Source organism: Rosa rugosa, chromosome 5 (genome assembly GCF_958449725.1).
Source record: "Rosa rugosa chromosome 5, drRosRugo1.1, whole genome shotgun sequence".
In the NCBI taxonomy this organism is placed as follows: Eukaryota; Viridiplantae; Streptophyta; class Magnoliopsida; order Rosales; family Rosaceae; genus Rosa; species Rosa rugosa.
In genome coordinates, this window is record NC_084824.1 from 8,714,599 (window position 1) to 8,736,901 (window position 22,303).

General features: G+C 36.5%; 3 protein-coding genes across 4 annotated transcripts; 1 reads left to right on the forward strand and 2 right to left on the reverse strand.

The window, feature by feature from the left end:
• Window positions 1-931: 931 nt before the first annotated feature.
• Window positions 932-5,203, reverse strand: LOC133711123 (cyclin-J18). 2 transcript variants are annotated; one of them, XM_062137289.1, is made up of 10 exons: window positions 5,089-5,203; window positions 4,886-4,965; window positions 4,705-4,804; window positions 4,516-4,614; window positions 4,371-4,388; window positions 4,209-4,279; window positions 3,969-4,095; window positions 3,775-3,835; window positions 1,981-2,122; window positions 932-1,591 (listed from the first exon to the last, which is right to left on the reverse strand). In XM_062137289.1, the coding sequence occupies exons 1-9, from the start codon at window positions 5,158-5,160 to the stop codon at window positions 2,037-2,039; spliced, it is 714 nt and encodes a 237-aa protein (XP_061993273.1). In that variant the 5' UTR covers window positions 5,161-5,203; the 3' UTR covers window positions 932-1,591; window positions 1,981-2,036. The 2 variants fall into 2 exon arrangements, with proteins under 2 accessions (XP_061993273.1, XP_061993274.1); XM_062137290.1 differs by lacking the exon at window positions 932-1,591 and adding an exon at window positions 2,368-2,782 and having other exon boundaries at window positions 1,992-2,122.
• A 6,263-nt stretch (window positions 5,204-11,466) lies between these two features.
• Window positions 11,467-12,941, forward strand: LOC133711158 (uncharacterized). Its single transcript, XM_062137322.1, has 4 exons — window positions 11,467-11,690; window positions 11,835-12,076; window positions 12,312-12,669; window positions 12,875-12,941. Exons 1-4 carry the CDS (start codon window positions 11,467-11,469, stop codon window positions 12,939-12,941), a joined length of 891 nt encoding a protein of 296 aa, XP_061993306.1.
• Window positions 12,942-13,860: 919 nt separating this feature from the next.
• On the reverse strand, window positions 13,861-17,127 carry LOC133710659 (type IV inositol polyphosphate 5-phosphatase 9). Its single transcript, XM_062136795.1, has 8 exons — window positions 16,704-17,127; window positions 16,401-16,609; window positions 16,131-16,232; window positions 15,710-16,037; window positions 15,396-15,580; window positions 14,781-14,889; window positions 14,536-14,690; window positions 13,861-14,429 (listed from the first exon to the last, which is right to left on the reverse strand). The coding sequence occupies exons 1-8, from the start codon at window positions 16,731-16,733 to the stop codon at window positions 14,177-14,179; spliced, it is 1,371 nt and encodes a 456-aa protein (XP_061992779.1). The 5' UTR covers window positions 16,734-17,127; the 3' UTR covers window positions 13,861-14,176.
• Between the last annotated feature and the right edge of the window lie 5,176 nt (window positions 17,128-22,303).

Genomic DNA, 22,303 nt, shown 5'->3' on the forward strand with positions numbered 1-22,303 from the left:
AAGCCAAAAAGACCGGAAAAGAGCCTAGGAGTTTTTTTTTTTTTTTTTTTTTTTTTCAGCCATTTTCACGGAGACTTCGCAAATCAGAGCAACTAGACCACTCATAAAGCGGCAAGGGATGAATAAAAGTCATACATTGTCCAACCAAAAATTGATGAAGACCATATGTATTTATAGTGGATATGTATTGTAACCTACATTTTTTTTTTTTTGAATAAATGGTAATTCCATTGATAATAGCGCATGCCAAGAAGACCATTACATACCCATCCGCTGACACATAACAATGGCCAGACAAGACTTCGTGGAGGAGCCACCGTGATACATAGGATATACCAACTATATTTGAACTTATCGCCCACTTATGACAGTGAGCCTATAACTATGCCAGACATTGTATTGTAACCTACATTGAAGAGGGAAGAATATATATATGTAAATATTGTATATCATATTCGTCCTTGGGTGGGGAATAAGAATAGTTATAAAGTACGGTTTTGCACTAAATGGATGTGGGGTTTGGTTTGCTTGGAATTATTAGCCGACACCATTAAAGCAAATGCGCCCAGTAAACAGCCTATTAGGGACGGCGATGCCACGGACTTTCTTGAGGACCTCCTTGTTAGTTAGCTTCTAACAAACACTTCTCTAATCAGATCATTAAGCACACGAGAGATAATCCTATAATTCAGGTAATACTGTAATAGAACCTGAAAATAGCTTGAATCGCAGCCCTTCGTGTTATATAAAGGGTTAAGATTAGACTCACCGAGTCCGATCTCCTTCTAATGTAACCCCGTACAATATAGAAGCAAATGAAAACGTGGAAATATTCAAGGGGTTTTCCTTGTAAGTTACTCTCTGAGTCCAACTCCTTAGCTTGGAAGTTGGACATGACATGTAGTCTTCTTTACAGCTGCGTCATCAACAAATCAAATGTATGTGTGCTTATTATACATAACCATACCAACAATAGTCAAAAACATGTTCTAGTATTCAACAAAGACTGGACGAAACTATATATGAGAATATAAAAGACTAGCTCGCCAAACTTGACCTCCAACAACAGCACTTGTACGGGCCCCTATTGATGAGGCAAAGCAAATTTGGTTGGACTTCAGCCTTGAGGTGGTTCACTTGCTCACTTCAGTATGACTATTTATATGCTTCGACTAAGAACTAGATACAACCTATCCTCAGCATAAAGCCTTACGGCCCTTACCCTTTGTTTTTTGATTGAAAATATAATAATTCATTAATTGATATAAATGTTACAACAATCAATGTCCGATATTTATCGACTCCATAAGCCATTCCGTCCAAACTCTGCATAATAGAAAGTATCACTTTCGTTCAAAGTGAAATTGAACTTTTTTTTTTGTAAATGTAAAATGAAATTGAACTTAGCTAGGTCATGAGCTGCTTTGTTGCACTGCCTTGATTAAAAGAAAGTTTTGACGCTACCACAAGTCCACAACCATGCAAAAGCGCCTCGGATTCATCTCCATTACGCCCTCTTCAAACCAACAACAATCAATGGAACTCACCAACCTTGTAATTTGTAAACGCTAAAGCCCTAAACCCGACAGTTCTGTAAATTTTAAGAAGGGAGAGATTATAAGGAAGGTGTTAAAAAGGAAATATTCCACAAGGGGACAAGGGGACAAACAACACCACAGTGATCACTGATCACACACTAGTTTGGCATCTAACACTGGTTTTCATATGGACCCAAACAATGTTAAAGCAAGAAAAAGTAAGGCAACTTCCCGATTGAAATCAATGGCCGTGTGTCTGGTAGAACCCACAGATCACAGAGCTTAAAAGTACTTTCTTGTGTGTTAATATCAATGGTACCCAACACCCTCTTTAATTTTTTTTTTTCCAGCTAGTTTATTTACCAGAGATATGAATGCGATCTTTATAAGTTGTAACAGAATAATTGCATCCAAAGCATATTGTTAAGAGAGAAGACAAAACCTTTGTGTCCCATCCATCACTTGTACCAAACACAGACAAGTTGCCCTCTTCAGACTTCAGCAAGAAAGATGGAATACGTGCTTAAAAATTTCTCTGACCATCTCTACAATATCCTCTTCTTCGCATCCGGTTACAAACTTAACTGCATACACGATAATGTATTTCAATTAGTAAGAATACTAATCTCTATCAGTTCAGCACAGAATAAGCTAGGAAAGACAAATCCCGATTCCATGTTCATCACTTAGATTGATGATCTAAAATCAGCTCGCCAAGATCTTGCAAAATTCTTTTATTTATTACTGACTGAAACACCTATCTCAGAGTTTGCCCAATGTATTTACAGTTAAACAAGCACATACTCGAAAGGCACATACGCACACTTACACTGATAGGGTGTGAGTAAAGGCAGTACCAAAAACTGAAATGCTGTAGCGGCATAAGAACACAAAAAGGATGGAAAGTACAGAACCACCAAACGAGAAGGGTAAGGCATCATTAAATTCAAGTAGGAACTCATGAATGGCCTAACAAACAGGCAAGGTAGGTGATAGTGTACGAAGAGCGTCGATCTTCCTTGAAAGCAAGCTAACAAAACTTGGGAAAAAGGTGGGTGGAAATGGACCCCCAAGCATTTGGCCATGGATGATGATCTAGATCAAATTGACATTGTGTCTTTGGATAAGGGCCAGTACAGAGAGGCTCCAGACCATCACTCCACCTTAATCATGAGGTTGAAATTCTACAGTCCACTTCCCAGTTCATGGCATTCACAAATGTGGCTACCTTGTTATCGGCATCACTGAAATATGTACCATCAAATCACATTGTGCAAGTAGAGGTGTACAAATAGAAACAGCCAGAAAATGTCCCTACATATCAAATCAGTTTGTTCAAGTAGAGGCGTACGCTCAACCACTTTTTCCTTGTAAGAGATACGACACAGCAGATCACAGACCCATGTCATGCTTAGGAAAGGAATATTTTTTCTCTTCTTTTTGAGCTAATCTTCCAACTGTTTTATTGATATCTATAGTGTTGAAAGAGCATCAGTAAAACAAACTTATTACCAAAAGAAAAAAAAATAGTTGGAGTGAGTCCGTAAGGATTTGCTGCCCTCTTAGTCTGTCTAGTAGGGAAATAGAAAGAATAACTATGAGAAGGATAGGCAGTGTTGCCTCCGATATGTGGAATTTCCTTTAAAAGAATATATTGTCAGCAAGGATTCTATTTCTATGTAGCTGTACGAATGGTACGGTGGACCAAAGAGTCAGCTAGAGCTGCGTATGAGGAAAGGGCCACCAAATTGATGATAAGATATGGCCGGTGGTCAAAGATCAAACAAGGCTGTGGTAAGGAAGGTTGCAAGAATGTGGAGGGACACTTAGTCAGTGCACAAAGACTAGAAGTTAATTTGCATCTTTACATGCATTTTTCTCACTAGAGTTGGAGCCCCAGTAAGGTGACTCCGATCATCAGATTGCATCTCAGATTCTCAGTCACCTGGAAATTTCTCATTGTCCCTACCAAGATTTTCTACTCTATCATACGAGTCAAGAATCAGTACAATTGATCTTTCTGAGGCAACTCACTGTTCTGTCTATCATTCAACCAACAAAGCCTGTTCCAACACATTAGATCTTTCTTGCTGATTTCACAGAGATCATTTTCTTTAGTTTGGAACTAAAATACATTCTTAAGAACTTCTAAATATGTTAAGCAGTTCTAGCAGTCAGGCACCAATTTGATTCAGGTTAAAGCACATAACAAAAGAAAAAGCATACGAGATCTTACCCCAGGGAAGAACCGGAAATTCCAACTTCTGTTTGGGAACTGTAATGACATATGAAGCAACCTGCAAAGCAACAAATAAAAAATCACACTCGAGAACAGATATTAAAGCTAGCTGCATTTGGTTTTCGGCTAACAAAGTTTTTTTTTTTGGCACAGCATTTAAAGAGATCAAAATTCAATGTTATCGAACGTGCCAAGACTGATGCAGCGAGAAAACGAGGATTAGCATAGAGCATCGTTGTCTCCTCCTTTTCATAAAGTAGATCCATGATGTCCATGCCTGCTTCAAAGTTCACTAGTTCCCCAACCTTTGACACTCCCCTGAACTCAAAAAACAAAAAACCAGGAAGGATGCATCAAAATGAAACAAGATTTCCTTGAAACAAATAAACGAAAGAAGAAACTAACAGTACAATGAAATAATAAAAACTTACTTGAATTGGAGTAAAAGCTCTTCAAAGTATACGAAAGCAACATTTTCCACACAAATCTCAAAATTCACTACCTTAAATAAGAAAACTCAATTGATCTTAGACTCTCAGCAGTGTAATAGCAAAACAACAGAAGAAAAAGAACTCCAGAGCTTTCGAGTTGACCTGCATTAAGACCACCTCCTACAAAATATCGACAAACCAAAATGCAGATGGTTTACTAGCCTCTAAAGGACCTTTACACCACTATATGTTACTGAAGAAGCTATTGTAAAAAGGTCCCCAAATTCGAGAATAGGAATTGGCTTACCGCTTCAGAATAATCTCGAATGGTGAAGTGTTGTTCACTGATACATTTGTCTCCCAAGGACTTGAATATCTTCACGGACAATGCAGGAGAAGAGTGTATCTACAAAGCATTAGCATCCATATATAAATGCACATACATTATATCAAAAAGTAAACGAAAAATCGCAGAGAAAGAGCATTGAAACCCTACTTTGTTTGAAATCCATAGCGAAACAAGCGCAAATAGCTGCAAATTGCTCTCTCTCAAGGGTTGCAAGAGCCAGTTCCCCATGTCATTGCCTTGTTCCATCCTAATTTACAGTTTTACAGCAACAGTGAATTCTTCTCTATAATTACCAAAGAAAATTACAAAAGTAATTCATGCAACTTACTGGGACATAAAACGGGGGTAGAATCTATGAGCGAAGAGTGACAAGGCGGTGTACTTCTCGGTCGGAGAAAGTTGGAGCCGCTAAATTGAGAATTCCGATGAGAAAATTGGAAATAGCAACTAATTAGGTCACCGGAAATTGAAACGAAGAGTGAAATTGCACGGTAAATTCAGAGTGAAAATGAAGGTAAAAAGAAGAGTGACCTGAGCAGATTGGATGAGGAAGTCGATGAGTCTTGCTCGGAGCGGCAAAGCCGAACCGGATTCTCTCTGCATCTCTGCGCCTCTGGAATTCTCCAAAATTTTAGTCTCTGTTTTTTTTTTTGCGCGAGTTTTTGAAATTTGGGAGATTTTATAGGCTAAATGCAAAACCCTCAACGTGCTACTGTTTGTTCATCTCTATTTGGGCTTCGAGCATTCAGGTAGTGACAGTCCATTTACTATTTAAAGGCCATAGGTCCAGGTCTTCCAGGAGGAAGAGAAAAGGTCCAGTCCAATTTTGAAAAGAGTGGATTGCAGTGCAGCCCAATGTTTCCTGTCTTTTATTACTCGAGATATATAAAAAAAAAAAAAAAAATTGGGAAATATGAGATTGAACAATTTCAACGAACTCTTTCGGTTTCTTATTGTACTTTAAACAACTCTATGTATTCGTAGAGTACACTATATTTATAGAAATGACTACAATAGAGTTTATGTTATTCGTATTAAACTACTCGAAAAGGAATGTTTTTATGCAAGGCTAACGATTTGATAACTATTGTTGTAGCTTCACAAGTTTTCAGTTTCTGCTACTATCACATAACATGGAAGATTATTTTTCATTTCAGGTCAAAATGTCATATTTGAAGTGTCTGTATAGTAGGTGTCGTAGATTGTTTGATATCTTGAGATTTGTTTGTCTTAATTAGTGCTTTTACCGAAAGGAACATGATATTTTGAAACCTTACTAAATATGAACATGAACATGATATTTTGAAGTCCAGTGTACATTTAGGATATTTTGTTTGTTTTCACGTTTAGATTTGTATAAGTTGTCAAATACAGGGGCGGAACCACGTTGAAGGCTTTATGGGCTCAAGCCTAGACAACTTTTTGGGCTAAAAACCCTTAAGTATACATATATCTCTCAGCCCATACCAGCCCAAAGAAAAAAAAAATTATAGGTTTGATTCATTCGCGTCCAAGCGTCATCGACTCATCGCGTGTATTCCCAGAAGGCCAGAATCCCAGCTGATTCGCGTCAGCGACTCATCCCAGCTCCCAGCCCAGTAGCCCACAGCAGCTGACAGCCTCACGCGGTCACGCCCTCAGTCCCTCACTGTCTCTAGTGTTTTGAACTTTCGATGGAGCCATGGAGGATTGGAGGTTATCCCTAAATCGATTGAAACAACTCAAACAAGGTATGAAGCTCTAAACCTATCGATCTCCCCTGTTTTGAATTTGTGAAGCTCTAAATCCCAGATCTGAAATCCTAGAAATCCCAAATCTTTCTGAGTTGGGCTTTGCCGATTCTGTTTCTTACCACTGAGGGAGAGAGGGACTGAGGAAGATAGAGAAAGAGAGACAAAGAGACTGAGAGAGAGAGAGAGAACCCGGTGGTTACTGGTTAGCTGAGGCGGTGAGGCCTGAGGAAGTGAGGATCTTGATTGAGTTGATTCTTGATCTGTTGAATGTTGATTACTTGATCATGGTCTGAATGTCTGATGGTCGGTCAGTCCACTCAGTCGCCCAGTCGGTGGATAGCAGGATAGACCGATAGAGTCATAGAGGGGATTAGAGGCTATCTGGTGAATTGATGATTCATGAATGATGAATCATGAATGATGATTGTATTTGTATATTTGTATTTTTACTTTTTTAGTTTGAATTACTGAATGATGTTACTATGTTAGTGATGTAGTGATTATTTTTTATTTAAAGATGTGCATTTTGTGTTGCAGATTGGAGAATGTTGAGTTTTGGTGATAGTGTCTGGGTTTATGCACAATACTGAGATTGTTGTTGATGTCATTTCCATCTGGTTAGTGTTACTAACTTTATATTCTTTAGCCTATCTTATTTAATCAGTGAGTGTTCCTTTCACAAATCCATTAGAATTATATATATGTGAAGGAGACACATATTAAATCCATTAGACATTAAAGTCTGCTGCTAGTTAGTAACTAATAACGATGTATAATTAGTTGTAGTTGCGTTATGTCTGAAATGTGTGTGTGTGTGTGTGTGTGTATATATATAATTCTAATGGTGGTATCTATATAATATTATAGGTATTGAATATAATGACGGATCACCGGAAACCCAAGAGGTACAAAAATCTTTTGTCATGGTTTACAAGTGGTACTCCATCAAGTGATAGTGTCGATGAGATTAGAAGTGGGAGTGGGAGTGGGAGTAGAAATGTGACTGAGAATTCTGTTAATGATGTCCCTTTAAACCCTTCTCCATCTATTCCACTAGAAGAGTGTCATAATGAAAGAATTGAGAGAGAAGAAAGTTTTGATGTTAGTTCTCTTGAACGTGATCCAGAAATACGACGTCCAATATGCAAGTACCTTTTGAATGAGCGTGACAATATTAGAAGAGCTTATGTGGTCATAGGACCGTATCAACCTCACTTAAGTTTTTACCCATTATCATTTGACGGAGGTCAAGGTCAAAAATTTAATCCTAGGTGGTTCAAAGAATGGTCGTGGCTTGAGTATTCCGCAGAGTTGGACAAAACATTTTGCTTCCCTTGTTTCTTGTTTGATAGATACCCATCCCATCATCCAGCATTTACTGAGCATGGGTTTCAAGGTTGGAAGAATGTTATGTCAAAAAAATCTGGCATTGTCTTTCACATGGGAGACATAAATTCCCCACATAATATTGCCATACATAAGTGGGAGTCACTAAGAAACCCATCTAAGCATATTGAAAGAGTGATTAGCACACAATCATCACAAGAAGTAGCAGATAACCGACTCCGGCTTATTACTACTATAGAGAGTGTAAGGTTGTTGGCACGTCAAGGATGTGCTTTTAGAGGCCATGATGAATCGGTTAATTCATCCAATGGTGGCAATTTCAATGCGGTTGTGGAATCCTTTGGAAGAATGAATATTGATGTTCGTAGAGTCTTTCAAAATGCTCTTGGAAATGCCAAGTATATTTCTCCCCTTATTCAAAAACAAATTCTAAATATACTTGCACTACAACAAATCTGGGCATTAGTGGCCATGATAGTGATCACTAAAACTAGGAAATTTGGTCATTAAATGTGGTTAGTGACCAAATTTGGGTGGTCACTGTAAGTCCCTCACTGATTCTATTCAGTGACCAACATTGTAAGTTGGTCACTAATTTAAAATGTCTTTAGTGACCAAGATTTTATGGTCATTAAATCAAAATGTCTTTAGTGATCACGATTTTATAGTCACTAATTCAATATGTCTTTAGTGACCACGATGTTATGGTCACAAATAATAATGGCTTTAGTGACCTACATATTCATCACTAAATTCTATTACCAATAGTCACTAAATTACAAAATCTGCTCATTTAAAGCCATGCCCTCGCATGGTTCGAGTGACCATATTTCTAGGTCACTGGTAATTTGGTAACATTATTCTTGGTTGTTCTATTGGCATTATTAACTATAACAAATCTGGTCATTCAATTATTCAATGTCACTACAAATCAAATATGTGAACAATGGTCAATTCTTTATGCAATAAACGGCTCAATAGTAGCCTTCAATATTCCAAAACCACCATATGAAAATGTACTGTAAAACTGCTGGTTAACAAGGGTTGATTATATCAATCCAATAATAAACATCAACCTCCATCTTGAAATACTAACTTTCTAAATCCAAAATATACAAATGTCAATATCCATCCTTGATAGCCATTTCAAAATAAAAGGAAGTACATACAAGTCTTCCTAGAAGTTCAAAAGCCTTCAATGATATGTATGTTGCTTGATCCCTTTTCATCTGCCAATTTTTCCAATGCTGCACCTGTACATATTGTGTATATCTAGATTAATTAACAAGAGCCACATGGGCAAAACACAATCTGAAGGTAGCAATGGCAAAATATCCATCAGTCATATCCAGATACAAATCTTCTATGTAACAACTTCGCTAAAACCTATCAATCTTGATTTTGCAACAACATGTAGGCAATGGAACTGAGATATTGATGGAAGCTTAAACAAGATAATATCATAACAGAGACAAATTAAAAGAAATGCCCAGTATTTAGTATATTATAGTAAAATTATGTTTCTATGATATTATGCAATCGCAATAGCACAAGTGAATATGTATGCATACCTTCATTTTTGGGAGGACAACTGCACCATCAATTTGAGTAAAAGTGTGTCAGTCTGATTTTGTCTTGCCTTTAGTGCCTCCAACTCTTCATTTTGTTGAGCGGATCTAACCTTCACTGCCTCTAACTCTTCATTTTGTTGAGCTGCACCAGCTTTGACCGTCTCTACCTCCTCATTTTGCTGAGTTGCAGTAGACTTTACAACCATCAATTCATCTGCAAGCTGCATTGCTCTTCTTTCCGCTTCATCTGCCCTTTGATTCGCCTCCCTCACTTTCCAAATCCTAATACAAATGAAAAAGAAGAAAGTTAAGAGCTTTACAACAACTTTGTGGTCTGCATTAAAATCACAGAAAACAGGGGAAAGTGAGGGGAAGAGAGGCAAGAAGAGTGAAAAAAATGGACCTTTGCATATAATATCTCATCTAAATGTCATTAGAATTCAAAACTAATCAACCTTTACAAAATGAGGTTAAAATGTTAAATAAATAAATTGGATCACATCACTTTAATACACTAGCAAGTCTATCCCCTCTAAACTCCCCAGATTGCAAAACCAAATAAAGAACACAACTAAGTTTGGCCAGCGATATCAGAACTTCACCTCCAGCTTTCCAACACCTGGGGAACCCAATAGAACTATTTCTCTTTTAAATTTGTAAGATATAAATCTATTTATGCCATCTGACAGTTAAGGACAAGTAACTAGAATACCAAAGAACTTCTGAAAACTTGATAACCCAAAGGAACATCTTGAAATACACCTCAGTTGGCTCAAACATTTAGGATGCCTAGCTAGTGTTTCACAAAGTAAGTTAGCTATGCCCTATAAACACTACTGAAATACACCTTTGACTTCATTGATTGTCAAATAGCTCAATCATGAAGTGAAATCAGTTCAACAAGCCTCTCAATGATTGAAAGAGATACTTACAATCAAGTAATTTGTTGGAGGAGAAGATCGACGGAGTCAGAGTTGGGGGAAGAACACGATGACCGACGAAGTTCACTACATCCACAGGGTTCAACAAAACAAGATAAGGAAATAGTGATAATACTTTAACTATGAGATGCACTTTTGGCTCTGATACCATTTTGTCACAGGTTATTATTCCTGGGAATCTACTTCCCGCTCTGATACCATTTTGTCACAATAAAACTAATTGAAATGCAGCCAGAAAGAGAACAATTCCATAATCACCACACGCAAAAGTGTTCTTTAATTTATGCAGATGCAAGTTTGAAACTACAAAGAAAACCAAACAACAGCTACAAAAATGGAATCCCTGTACATTTTGTGGAATAGTTATAAGTTATAACCAATTCTGCCAAAGAGGAATTACACTTTTGGCTCATCTCTACGGAAAGCAAAATCTTCAAGTTCATTGAGAGCAAAATAAACAACCAGCGGTTCAAATTTCAAGTTCGTTTAATTCTGTATCGTTTTCTGAGCAACCGAACAAGCACAAGAAAGCTTCGGATTACAATTTTACATGGAATCGTACCTGAATCGCAATCAAAATTCGGTGCCAAAACTTCGAATCCATTGCTAGTGACCAAAGCTCTCAGATTATCAAAATCTGCAACCGCTGATTGTGATTCTCCGGTTCTCGAATTGTTCTCAGATTCTTACACTAAGCTTCCTGAAATTCCAGAAATTAAAAAGATAATGAAAACTCATAGATCTTAGGATGAAGAAATTAGCGATGAGCGAAACAAACGACAGACTAAAACCTTGCGAAGATTCAATCTGACGGAGTCGGAGTCGGAGTTGTTGCCGAGGGAAGAACGCGATGGAGTCCAGCTTTCGATTCGTTCACCTCGAGGTATGCGAGTTATATATCAAACCTACTCTAAAAGTTTGCCGCTTGAAAATTCATTGGAAAAAAAAAAAAAAAGATAAAATAATTGGTCACTAACCCTAAAACAACAGCGTATTTGTTCAAATGTAATCAAACATGTAGTGGCCAGACCTAGCTTGGTCACTATTAATTATACATTTGGTCACTAATAGTCAAATGATTAGGCGGGAATCTGAAAAATTTTGCGCCAACTGTTTTAGTGACCAGTGACTAATGTTGATCACTAATTTTATTATATTAATGACCAATTACAAGTTGGTCACTAGGATTTGGTCACTAATGCCCAAATTTGTTGTAGTGTTGGTAACAAAGTTAGAACCAAGATTCGGGAGGAAGTGGGAGATGCCAAATTTTGTATCCTTGTTGATGAAGCTGTTGATGTATCTAATAGGGAACAAATGGCTATCATTCTTCGATTTGTTGATTGTGATGGGTTTATTAGAGAACAGTTTTTCAAAGTGCTTAGTGTGGCAGACACTTGTTCTCAAACTCTAAAAGATGAGATATCCAAAGTCCTTACTCAATATGATCTTCAAGTAGAAAATATGCGTGGGCAAGGATATGATGGTGCTAGCAACATGCGGGGTGAATTTAATGGTTTAGAAGCTTTGTTTCGTGAAGAGTGTCCATATGCATATTATGTTCATTGTTTTGCTCATCGCTTACAATTGACTTTAAAAGCTGCAGCTAAAGGGGTGCATGATATTTGAGAATTCTTTTCAACTCTAAGTTTGATTGTAAATTTTGTTGATTCTTCTGTAAAAAGACATTCAGCTTTGAGAGTTATCAGGGAAGAAGAAATTGCAGATTTAGTGGCTGCTGGAGCACTTGAGACTGGTAGAAGTGCTAATCAGACTTCCACTTTGCAACGAGCAGGGGCTACTCGTTGGGGTTCACATCTTCGCTCTATTTCAAGTTTGATTAAGTTATTTGGAGCTACCCAAACAACTCTTGCAAATTTGGTTGCAAATGGACCAAATAAAGTACAAGGAGAAGCAAAGAGTGTAGGTAATGCAATGAAACGTTTTGATTTTGTGTTTTGCTTGCTTTTGATGCATGATGTCATGAAGATTACTGATTTTCTTTGTCAGTCATTGCAAAAAAAAAGCCATAGACATCTTGAATGCTCTCAATTTTCTTTCAATCACAAAATCAAAACTTCAAGATATGAGAGAAAATGGTTGGGATGATTTGATTATGAGGGTTGAAGCATTTTGTTGTGAGTATGATATTGAAATGCCAGATATGTCTGCTCCTTATAAGAAAAGTACAAGGGCTTGTGAACAAAATATTACAAATGAGCATTATTATCAAGTCAATATACTTAATGCTGTGACAGACTTTCAATTGGCAGAGTTGGATAGTAGATTTACAGATAATTCGTTGGAGCTCCTTATTCTTAGTGCTACATTTGATCCACGTGATAATTTTCGATCATTTAAATGTGAAGATGTTTGCAATCTTGCTTTGAGATTTTATCCTCATGATTTTACATCATATGATATGCTTGCTCTAGATATGGAGTGTGGGTATTTTCTAGCAGATATTCATAAGGATCCAAGATTTGCCAACACAACTACTGTGTCTGATTTGTGTCGGCGGTTAGTTGAATCAAGAAAGTCAGCATTCTTTCCTATAATTTATAGATTGGTTTGTCTTGTGCTGACTCTGCCAGTTTCTACAGCAACAACAGAGAGAGCATTTTCATCTATGACCATCATAAAAAAAAAAACTTTGAAATAAGATGGAAGATGAGCTTTTTGATGATTTGATGGCTGTCTACATTGAAAAAGAATTTGCTGATAGCATTGATAATGATTCTGTGATTGCTGAGTTTGAAGTGAGTGGATCTCGGAGGGTACGATTTAGTTAGTTTATTGTTGTTTTACAACAAATGTATACTTGTAGTTTTTAATTTACGGGGTTTGGTTTTATGTCCCCTCCGTTGTATGTTTTGATCCAAAATAATAAAGGCGTGAGGATGAGCCTCCCACTGGGTTCCAAACCTTTAAAAAAAAAAAAAAATATTTATTGTGCCCTTCTAATTAGCCTAGACAGGAATTTGATCATGGTTCCGCCACTGGTCAAATATAGTAATGTACAAAGTACGTTCATGATAATATAACATACATTCTAAAAATTTGATATTTTGTTGCAACTTTTGTTGAATTGTTTGTGGTGAGGCTGGTGAGCAGGAGCTCATATATATTAGCTTTTCCTTTAATTTTTCTAACTGCAGTTTTTTAAGCTCCACATAAAAATGGTACTGGTGGAGTTGGTATTGAGTGAAAGATGGAGATAACTGTTTTTTAGGAACAACTTGTAGTTTCTTTGGCATGCTGGAGGAACAACTTGTAGTTATTAAACATATCTTTGGTGTCTACTATATATATAAAATGTAAGTATCAGATGTATCGAAGAAATGTTGGATATTAATTGATGGATATAGCTTCTTCAACTCAGCAATAGCAACTGAGAGAAAATGGTGCTCCCACTAGCGCGTTAACCATTTTATTTATTAATCCAAACGTCTCAGTCTTATATGGGATTTAATTACGTTTTTTGTCCCCGACAAATGATCGTTAATTGAAATTTGATTCTTGGGGTGCACTAATCATTTGGAAAGTTTGATTATAATATGCCAATGAGATTCATATGGCTGGATGGTAGTTAGCAAACAACACCCTAGTTGGGAGCATATCTTATATCCCTGCAATTTAATTAGTTGATTAATTTGTATCATAATTGAACAAAGATATATAGATTATATATACTTATTCGCCGGACAAAAGTAACAAACCGAGCTCCATTTTTATAATGTATCGAAAAAGATGGAAAGGATGCCTCAGACAAGCTTTCACGTATCAACTTCCGCCACTGTACATTCATCATCAGTCGAATTAACTAACCAACTAATGACCAAATATAATGAGGGTGATTTTGGCACTTCTCCTTCCAATATTGTTTAACTCTCACGCTTCACTTTAATATTATAGTTGAAAGTTGAAACGAATTGAAGCACAAAGAGTGCAAGTCGATCGAGTGCCGAAATCATCCCCAATATATAAGCTTCTTAGAACGAACCACTTTTGTTTTGGATGTATATACTCAAGCTTTGAAGCTTGATGATCTGCGTTGACATAGAAATCGATCGTCGGTGGAGGGTACCTCAAACTGGCTTGAAATTTTGTCAAACCTGTCTGAAAGAAAAAAGCTTTGGTATCCTCTCATAAGCGATGGTAGAACTTCAACTTGGGCAGTAAATATTGACTTCACTGGCCTGTGGTCAGACAATTTTGATTCACCTCGGTCGTATACATGTTGCTTCAACCCTTTTCCATACCAAATTATCCGATCACACCTAAATGACCACAATTTTTAAGACGTTAATTTGGTAGGTTACACGACATAAAATGAATCAATGAATTTGAGATAGGTATAAAACTAGTGAAGTAAAAAATAATTACCATGCAGGAGCACGCCTCTTTTCACCTTTCCTTGCAGGAGGAGGACATCCATAATATGTATCAGAATCTGGAAAATATTTGTAAGTCGGGGCAAATTTGATACTTCCTTCAAGCCAACCTTCAAATACTTGACCATCATTGAGCTCCATACTCAGCTTCATTCCCATTCAAAACTTAACGTCAAATTTAGGTTCACACACACAAATACACACATATTAAGTAAACTAATAATTATATATAAATACCTGATCGCTCTTCAGTAAGGCATTCCAATCTCTGCTATCCACTAATGACCGTGTGGTTGCTTCTGGAAGGGAAATTCTGTAATTCAAATCTCCCAAGAAGATTACTCGTCTGCAATATTAATATCGAACACACGCGTAATTAGTGGCCTATTCAGATATTTAATTTATCACTGTTGAATTCATCAGCTTGCTTTCTAGGGTTTATATAATATCAGCTTTTAATTTGATTATATATATGAAGTCAACTAATTATTTGTTTAAGGAAAGAAACCAAACAATGGACTGTTTAATGGTAATAGAAACGATCATGCAACCGCCCCTTCATGTGGTTTAGCAACCCATTTAACGTAATGAGTCCAACCATGACTATTTTATTATATGTCTAACAACTACTTAATTATAAAGAAATGCATATAGTACAAGTTTGGAGGCTTTCAATCTGTCACGACAAATTCAAAGTTGAGAAGAAACAATAATAATGTTCATCTCTGTCTTATTTTCGTGATACGTAGTGAAAAAAAAAAAAAAACTTTGATTAATTAACTAGCTGTAGGTTAATTAATTAACTGAAAAACGAAAAAGTTTGGACGGTTTCAAAGTTTAGTCTTAACATACTGGTGGTCTAGGATCTTTCGTGGCAAATCAAGCAATGGACCTCTAGGGAAACTTGTTCTGTTCAAGATTTCAGCTACGTTCGAGTTTCTGAGTTTCTCATCTCCTTGTCTTCCCCCTGAAGCTAGATGACAGCACACGAAGCAGAAGCTTGTTTCATGCAGTTGAAACCTAACTGACACCGAACCCTGCAAAAGTATAAATTATTTTAAGTGGGTGTAATTAACTGTATCAATATTAGCTATGAAGTGCTTGAGGATTAGTATACTTCTAGGGTTAATTATATTATTACAACATATTAGTAATATTATACGTACCTTATTGCCGAGGCAACCCATGATGCCACAGCCAACACATGAAACACTCGGATTCCGAATCAAAGGACGAAGATTTCTTCGAACCCAGACTGTTATTAGTATTCCCACCATTTGCTTACTTATAATACACTGGAAGTAATCCTGTGATTCTGGATTGGTACTGCTTTCCACAATGATTGACTTTCCATTTTTTTCCTTATTCTTGTCTCCCGGGTGGTTTATTTTCTTGTTCAAAGTTTCTCTAATGAAGGAGTTCCACTTCATGCAGATCATACTATTCTCAGATCCCAGAACATTTGAGGCTTTGAGAGGAACAATTTCTTGAAACCTAAATGGATTGAACATAAAAACATGCATCGTGAGTTAATGAAAAATTTCTAATCTTTTGGAATTTACATATCAAAATTACATGCCTACGTACCCAAAAACATAGATGTCACAGGATATGTCAGTAATCCAATCTGCCATGTTCATATCATCTCGTGGTTCAACTCCACCAACATTCCATGTACTAACAAAAACCCTTAAAGATGGAAGAGAAAACCAAATTAAATTAAGTAGATATATGAAAATGAGAAAATATCCGGTAAACGTTATTAACTAATAATAACTGGAGTTCCAGACGACCTTGCCGTGCTGGCAAGTTTATATATTTTATCTATGGAGTTATGTATTATGAAGAAATACATACTTGTAATTGTGTGTGTGCTTGTGGTGATTCAAGATTTTTGGAGCTGGTGTCGTCGGGCATAAAGATAACGGTTTCTCTGGATCAAAACTTGGTGTTTCCAGCTGCAAGGTGGAGTCCTCCGAGTTGCTTGGGAAATCTGCTACAAAGTTGTTGCTTCCCAATCGCTTCTTCAGAATTTTGTTCGCCACTAATCTAGGCCACATGATCACCTACACATATAAGAAAAGAATAATTCATTTAAGCATATCTGCGTGTAGATTGATCGGTATGAGTGAAATAGATCAGACGATAGATGATGCTCACTTCTCTTTGATTTCTTGCAGTTGCAGTCATGGACAGAAACTGAGAAATAGTGGGGATCAAATGAGGACAGATGAAGATGGAGTACTAGTACTTATGAGAAAAGGTTGGATAGAGAATGCCAAAAGAGATAAAAAGAAATTGCAGAGATAATAATTATTCATGCTGTGAGACCACACTGCAAGTTGAGAAACATGGAGGATGGAGTTGGGAATTAGCTCGCTCGCTCTAAACTAAAGCGATCGACGTGGATGGTGTATATATGTACGTGAATCAAAGAATAGAAATGCAAAACCTGTTAACCAATCACAAGAATCAAATGGCTACCAATTAAGCCACATTGTCTTCCCACTTGCTATATACAAATGTAATTTCCATCACTATATATATTTATATACGAAGAGAGAGAGAGGGGTTATTTTGAAGGCTGGTGATTTTGAAGGATGTATGATATCTATAGATATCTTGTGTTATACATATAGCTTAGATAGTTTAAGGGCAAGTTGTCCACCGGGGTGGTCCATCGATCTCACTATATGCATATTGGAAAACAGATGTGCAACAGAAAATTAACCATGCTCACTCTGATGTGTCGACAACTTACTGGCTATCCAAATGTCCGAACGAAGAAAGGTACCCTTTATTTAATCTGGATCATCACTCAGCTGGCTTCTACTTTCTCCAATGGCTGCACATATATCATGCCGACCTGGCCTTAATTAACTAGCTACTTGCTGATGAGGGCATTTGAATTTTAATCCAGGCGCGCGTAAAAGAGAACCATTTATAACTATTAATGAAATTCTCCATGTCAACCTCCCTCCCTGGTCATTGTCAAAAAAAAAAAGCTACACTTTAAAGTTTAAAACATTAAAATTAAGTTGTATATCTTATTGAACGTGGTGATACTTACTCATGTATATATGATTTATATCTATACATACGTATCAAAATTTTATTTATCTATTTTTTAATAAAAAAGACATCACTATATTAATAATTAATTGTATGATGTAAGAGAGCAACTCCAAGATATAATCGATGCAAGAGAAACCATAAGCTAGTAATACAACTATATATTGTGACATGTAAACTTCAGATAAGAAGGAAACGACCAATAATTAAAAAGACTAGCAATTTTTCGACAAATAATGACCCATCACTTCTATATATTTTGAAGCACAAATCATTTATTCTAAAAGCTGAATCCATAAGCAACTGACGAGTGTGGCAAAACACTCATAATCTAGAGTCGAGTATGAACATACACACACCACCGCTGAGAAACCTCCAACCCTAGCAACGGAGGATTAGCATGTGAGTTTGATTGATTACTACCCTAACAGTTACTCTATAATATCTAATACATGAGCCAATAAGTCACATCTTCAATTTGAATCCCAAAATTGGTACCTAATTCCCACAAGCAATCAGTCAATCACATAAATATTTTATATGAAATGATTGATTTTATCTTCCATGTAGACCCTCAAAAGACACATCCAAGTTCCAACTAAAAATGGCACTTAGTGTACTGTTGATTCTGTCATTCATAACATAGCTATGTTTCTTAAAAGCTGATTAAAGGTATGGTCTGATATAGTATTCCAGGTAGCTGCATATCATCAATTAACACAAACACACACACACACACACCAGTTGGAGGCACTATGTTGGTCCAGAGTCCAGAGCCGCCGGCACAACTAGTACCAGTTAGTGCACAAGTTGCTGTATAAGAAATTCACGGGCTAATGAACAACTTAATCCCGGCCCGGTGGGATTCTGTCTTGTAATGGATAATGTGAGTTTTAAAAGAAAAGGGTACGTGACCATGGAATAGTATCTAAACCTAACCAGCTAGGGCTAGAAAGAAAAAAGGGCTTCTCTTCCAAATTTTAAATATTACTTTTTTCAGTGAGTAACTGAGTACCCATCAACTTGGTACAACAATCCAATTTCCCTTTCATCAATAGAAAGTCATCTTTCAACACTCTCCAATCAACAGTCCTGATCACCTGGTCAGCAACTGACCAGGGATCATTTGCTCAATCACCGTCCGATTTCAATCGGACGGTTTACAACTCTCTTCTCCTCTCTCATCACTTAGCTGTGAACCGTCCGATTTCAATTACAGTTTTTTAATTAACCACTTTTTCTATTTATATACACACACATTCATATATACGCATTCATTATAGTGATTATACTAGTATACTAGCTATCAGACTCGAACTTTATGACAGCCACAGGAAGCGACAGACCATTCAGAGTTCTTATTTTTTTGAAAGGATCAGAGTTCTTGTTTGGATCGAATAAAACTATCACGCATCTCTTTTAAAATACACTGAATTATAAATATTTGTTTGTGCATGTCACTATAGTTCTTGTAGCTTCACGACTTTGTATTAATTAATATGATCCCCTATTGATGAAAATTAATTATTAGCATGAGCACCACTAACGGTGATTATATAATATCAATTGACGCTGAGAGTTTTGTGCATTTGCGTTATAACAAGCTAGTCGACTTCAAATTTCCTGTACATGATGCATGGAAGCTTACATTTCTGTTGGCTAATGCAATTGGAATTACCGATTTTTTTTTAATTTTTTTTTATTGAGATCACGCGGTTCCTCAAAGGCTTCTTAGACTCAGAGACTAATTTGTGCTGGAGGATCATGTCAGAACGCTTCCTCCCCCCTGACCACCAAGAATAGATTGAGATTTAACTCCAATCAGAGTAGGCGGGATTCGAACTCGGGCATGGGAGTTCCACACTTTGAGACTCTTACCAACTCGACCACCTGTGGTGGTTATTACCGAAATTACCAAACTTGCAAGCTTCATTAACTTCATTAATCATCGGAATTACCAAAATTGCCCAAATTACATACATGAATGATGCTTTAAGGGCTTCAAGTACAGACTTAAAACCCTAACCTAAAACCAAAGCCTCTTTTTCTTTTTCTTGTTATATACTTATATATATTGGCCGATTAAGTCAAGGACTCAAGGGTATCTTAGCTAAAATATTGTTGATTAAGGTACTTAATTGTAGACTTTCCGCCAAGAACTTCCTGATCGATCATTACAAATTGAGTAGTTGTTGGGGAGAATAGCAAGAAGTACGTGGATATAGGAATCAATATCCTCAAGTGCTGGACAAACATCCCATCTCACTTGTTACTAAATTAATTGACCTATTAATTAATTATTTAGCCTAGCTAGCTAGCTATGTAGTTTTTCAATTGTAAAGTGCGGGCTTAGCTCAAGCATTTTGTTGGACTCATGAACTAAATTAATTAGTGGAAAAGAAGCGAATATATACACTAATCAATTTCAGTAGAAGTTTCTCATCAAAAAAAAAAAATTCAGTAGAAGTTGGTGGTTCTGAATATGAAGGACCGACAAGAAATAAATTATATATAGGGCACATGCCCTGATTAACAAAAACACTTAAGGACTTGAAGCTTATATAGTATTGTATTGGTTCCCAACAGTCTCTGTCTTATATCTGATTTTATTTCACAAAGTATTGGTTTGACGGCATGGATATCAATTAAGATCGAGAATCTGAGATTAATTAAACTGCATTACAGCCAAGCATATGCATTATATCCCATTAGGTCTTCTAGTACGTACTATTGATAGCCAGTTAAGTACTTAATTACGCAAGTACATATATGCATTTAGCGAGGAACGAACAACTGATTTCGGTGCTAATTAAGGAAGATATTATTAATTAAGCTAACTTTACTGTAACTTTTTCTGCAAGATTAGATCTAATGTTATTATTATTATTATTATTTTTCTTGAGAATAGACCAACAATCTGGTCCTGGACATTTAGTTTTATAAAAATTAAGTCGCTTTTTTAGTTAACATTAGTGATGTAGTGTTGGTTAGCTGACTCTAGAAGACCTCAATTTTTACTATGTTTATTATTATCCTTTGCATCCCTATCCCTGTGGTTATGGAGTTTTAGCTAGAGAAATCGGATTCAGGATCGTAATGAGCTCCGACTAATTATAAGGCTTTAATTTGACCATTATTACAGTAAATTAAGTGACGCCTAATGTCCACGAAAATTGGTTCTCATGTTTAATTAACCTAAGGCGTTAATTGTAAAATCAATGTGCAACGTTTAATTGGTTTACGTATTGTCATTTTCTCTTCTAATGAAACAGTAGTCAACCTATGGGATTTGAATAATGCTAAATCCCATCAAATTGATTTGCAAAGTAACTAAGAAAGGACCACATTGATCTTATTCATATCGTCTATATCTCATATATGTCACTGCTGACGCATCTTCAACTAAAACTCCAAAAAGCTAGCTATCAGAAAGGGAAAAAAATAAAAAATAAAAACCTAAAACCTAGAGGATTAATACAACGCAGAGATAGCTGTTGAGATTATACATCCCACATGGGAAAAATGAGACCTTGCGTATGAGTTTATAAGGGTTTGGGTCACTCCATCCATTGTCAATTGGTTTTGAATGTGAACCCCAGATTACCTTATCATGGTATCAGAGCCAGGTTATCCCATGTGTGAATGTTTAACCGCCACACGTGCGGGGCAGCGGGGGCGTGTTGAGATTATAGATCCCATATGAGAAAAATGGGACATTGCCTATGAGTTTATAAGGATTTGGGTCACTCTATCCATTGCCAATTAATTTTGGATTTGAGTCACTCTATCATAGACTTTCTTTTCCCTAATAATTTGTTCCCGGTAAACAATAGTACGTCAGGTTGATGAAGTTTTTTCAATGCTCCTGCATGGGTAGCTTAGTTACCGGGCAATACAGTACGTTGATGGCCTAGATGAGTACGTAAAATATGTCACTCAACTAGACCAACGGCCGCAAAGGCAATTAAGCTTAGCCTGTATAACCTAGAGCGCATCCCGCAATGGGTTAAGTGGTTTTGAACTTTTGACCAGAAAGACATGGATACATATGGAGAATTGTCCTTCTCTTTTGGTGAAACGATGAACGAGTTTGTTGCTGTTTGTTTTAATAAGCTACAAAAATGGAAAACATTGATTTCTCGATTGAATGAAGTTGAACAAACAATTAATCATGAACTGATCAGCTACCTGGGAATATTGATATCGGGCCGGGACGGGAAAATTAGCAGTGATCTAATGAACGCTGCAATAGCTACTTATTAATACTACAATACAAAGCAATCAAATTAAGCTTATTATATTAAAGTACCCTCCCTTTCAGAAAAAAAAAAAAATTATAGTACTCCTGGTTCAAACAAGGGAAATTAGCAGGGACAGACGAAAAAGGCTGGAATGGCATCTGTGATCATCCCACCGGTGCCACCTTCGCTGCGTGATGATGCTGCTCATCTCTACCAGGCCTTCAAAGGTCAGATTGAATTCCCCTGGGCTTCTTTTTTGTGCATATATATATATATATATATATATATATATATATATATATATATATATATATGCACAAAAAAGAATTATTTCTGCATTCTATAAAAATAAAAAAAATTCTGCCTATATATAACATATTTGTATCCCAGTTTAAATGTACATTAAGGATCATAGTGATAACATAGCATGATTAGCATCCATGGATC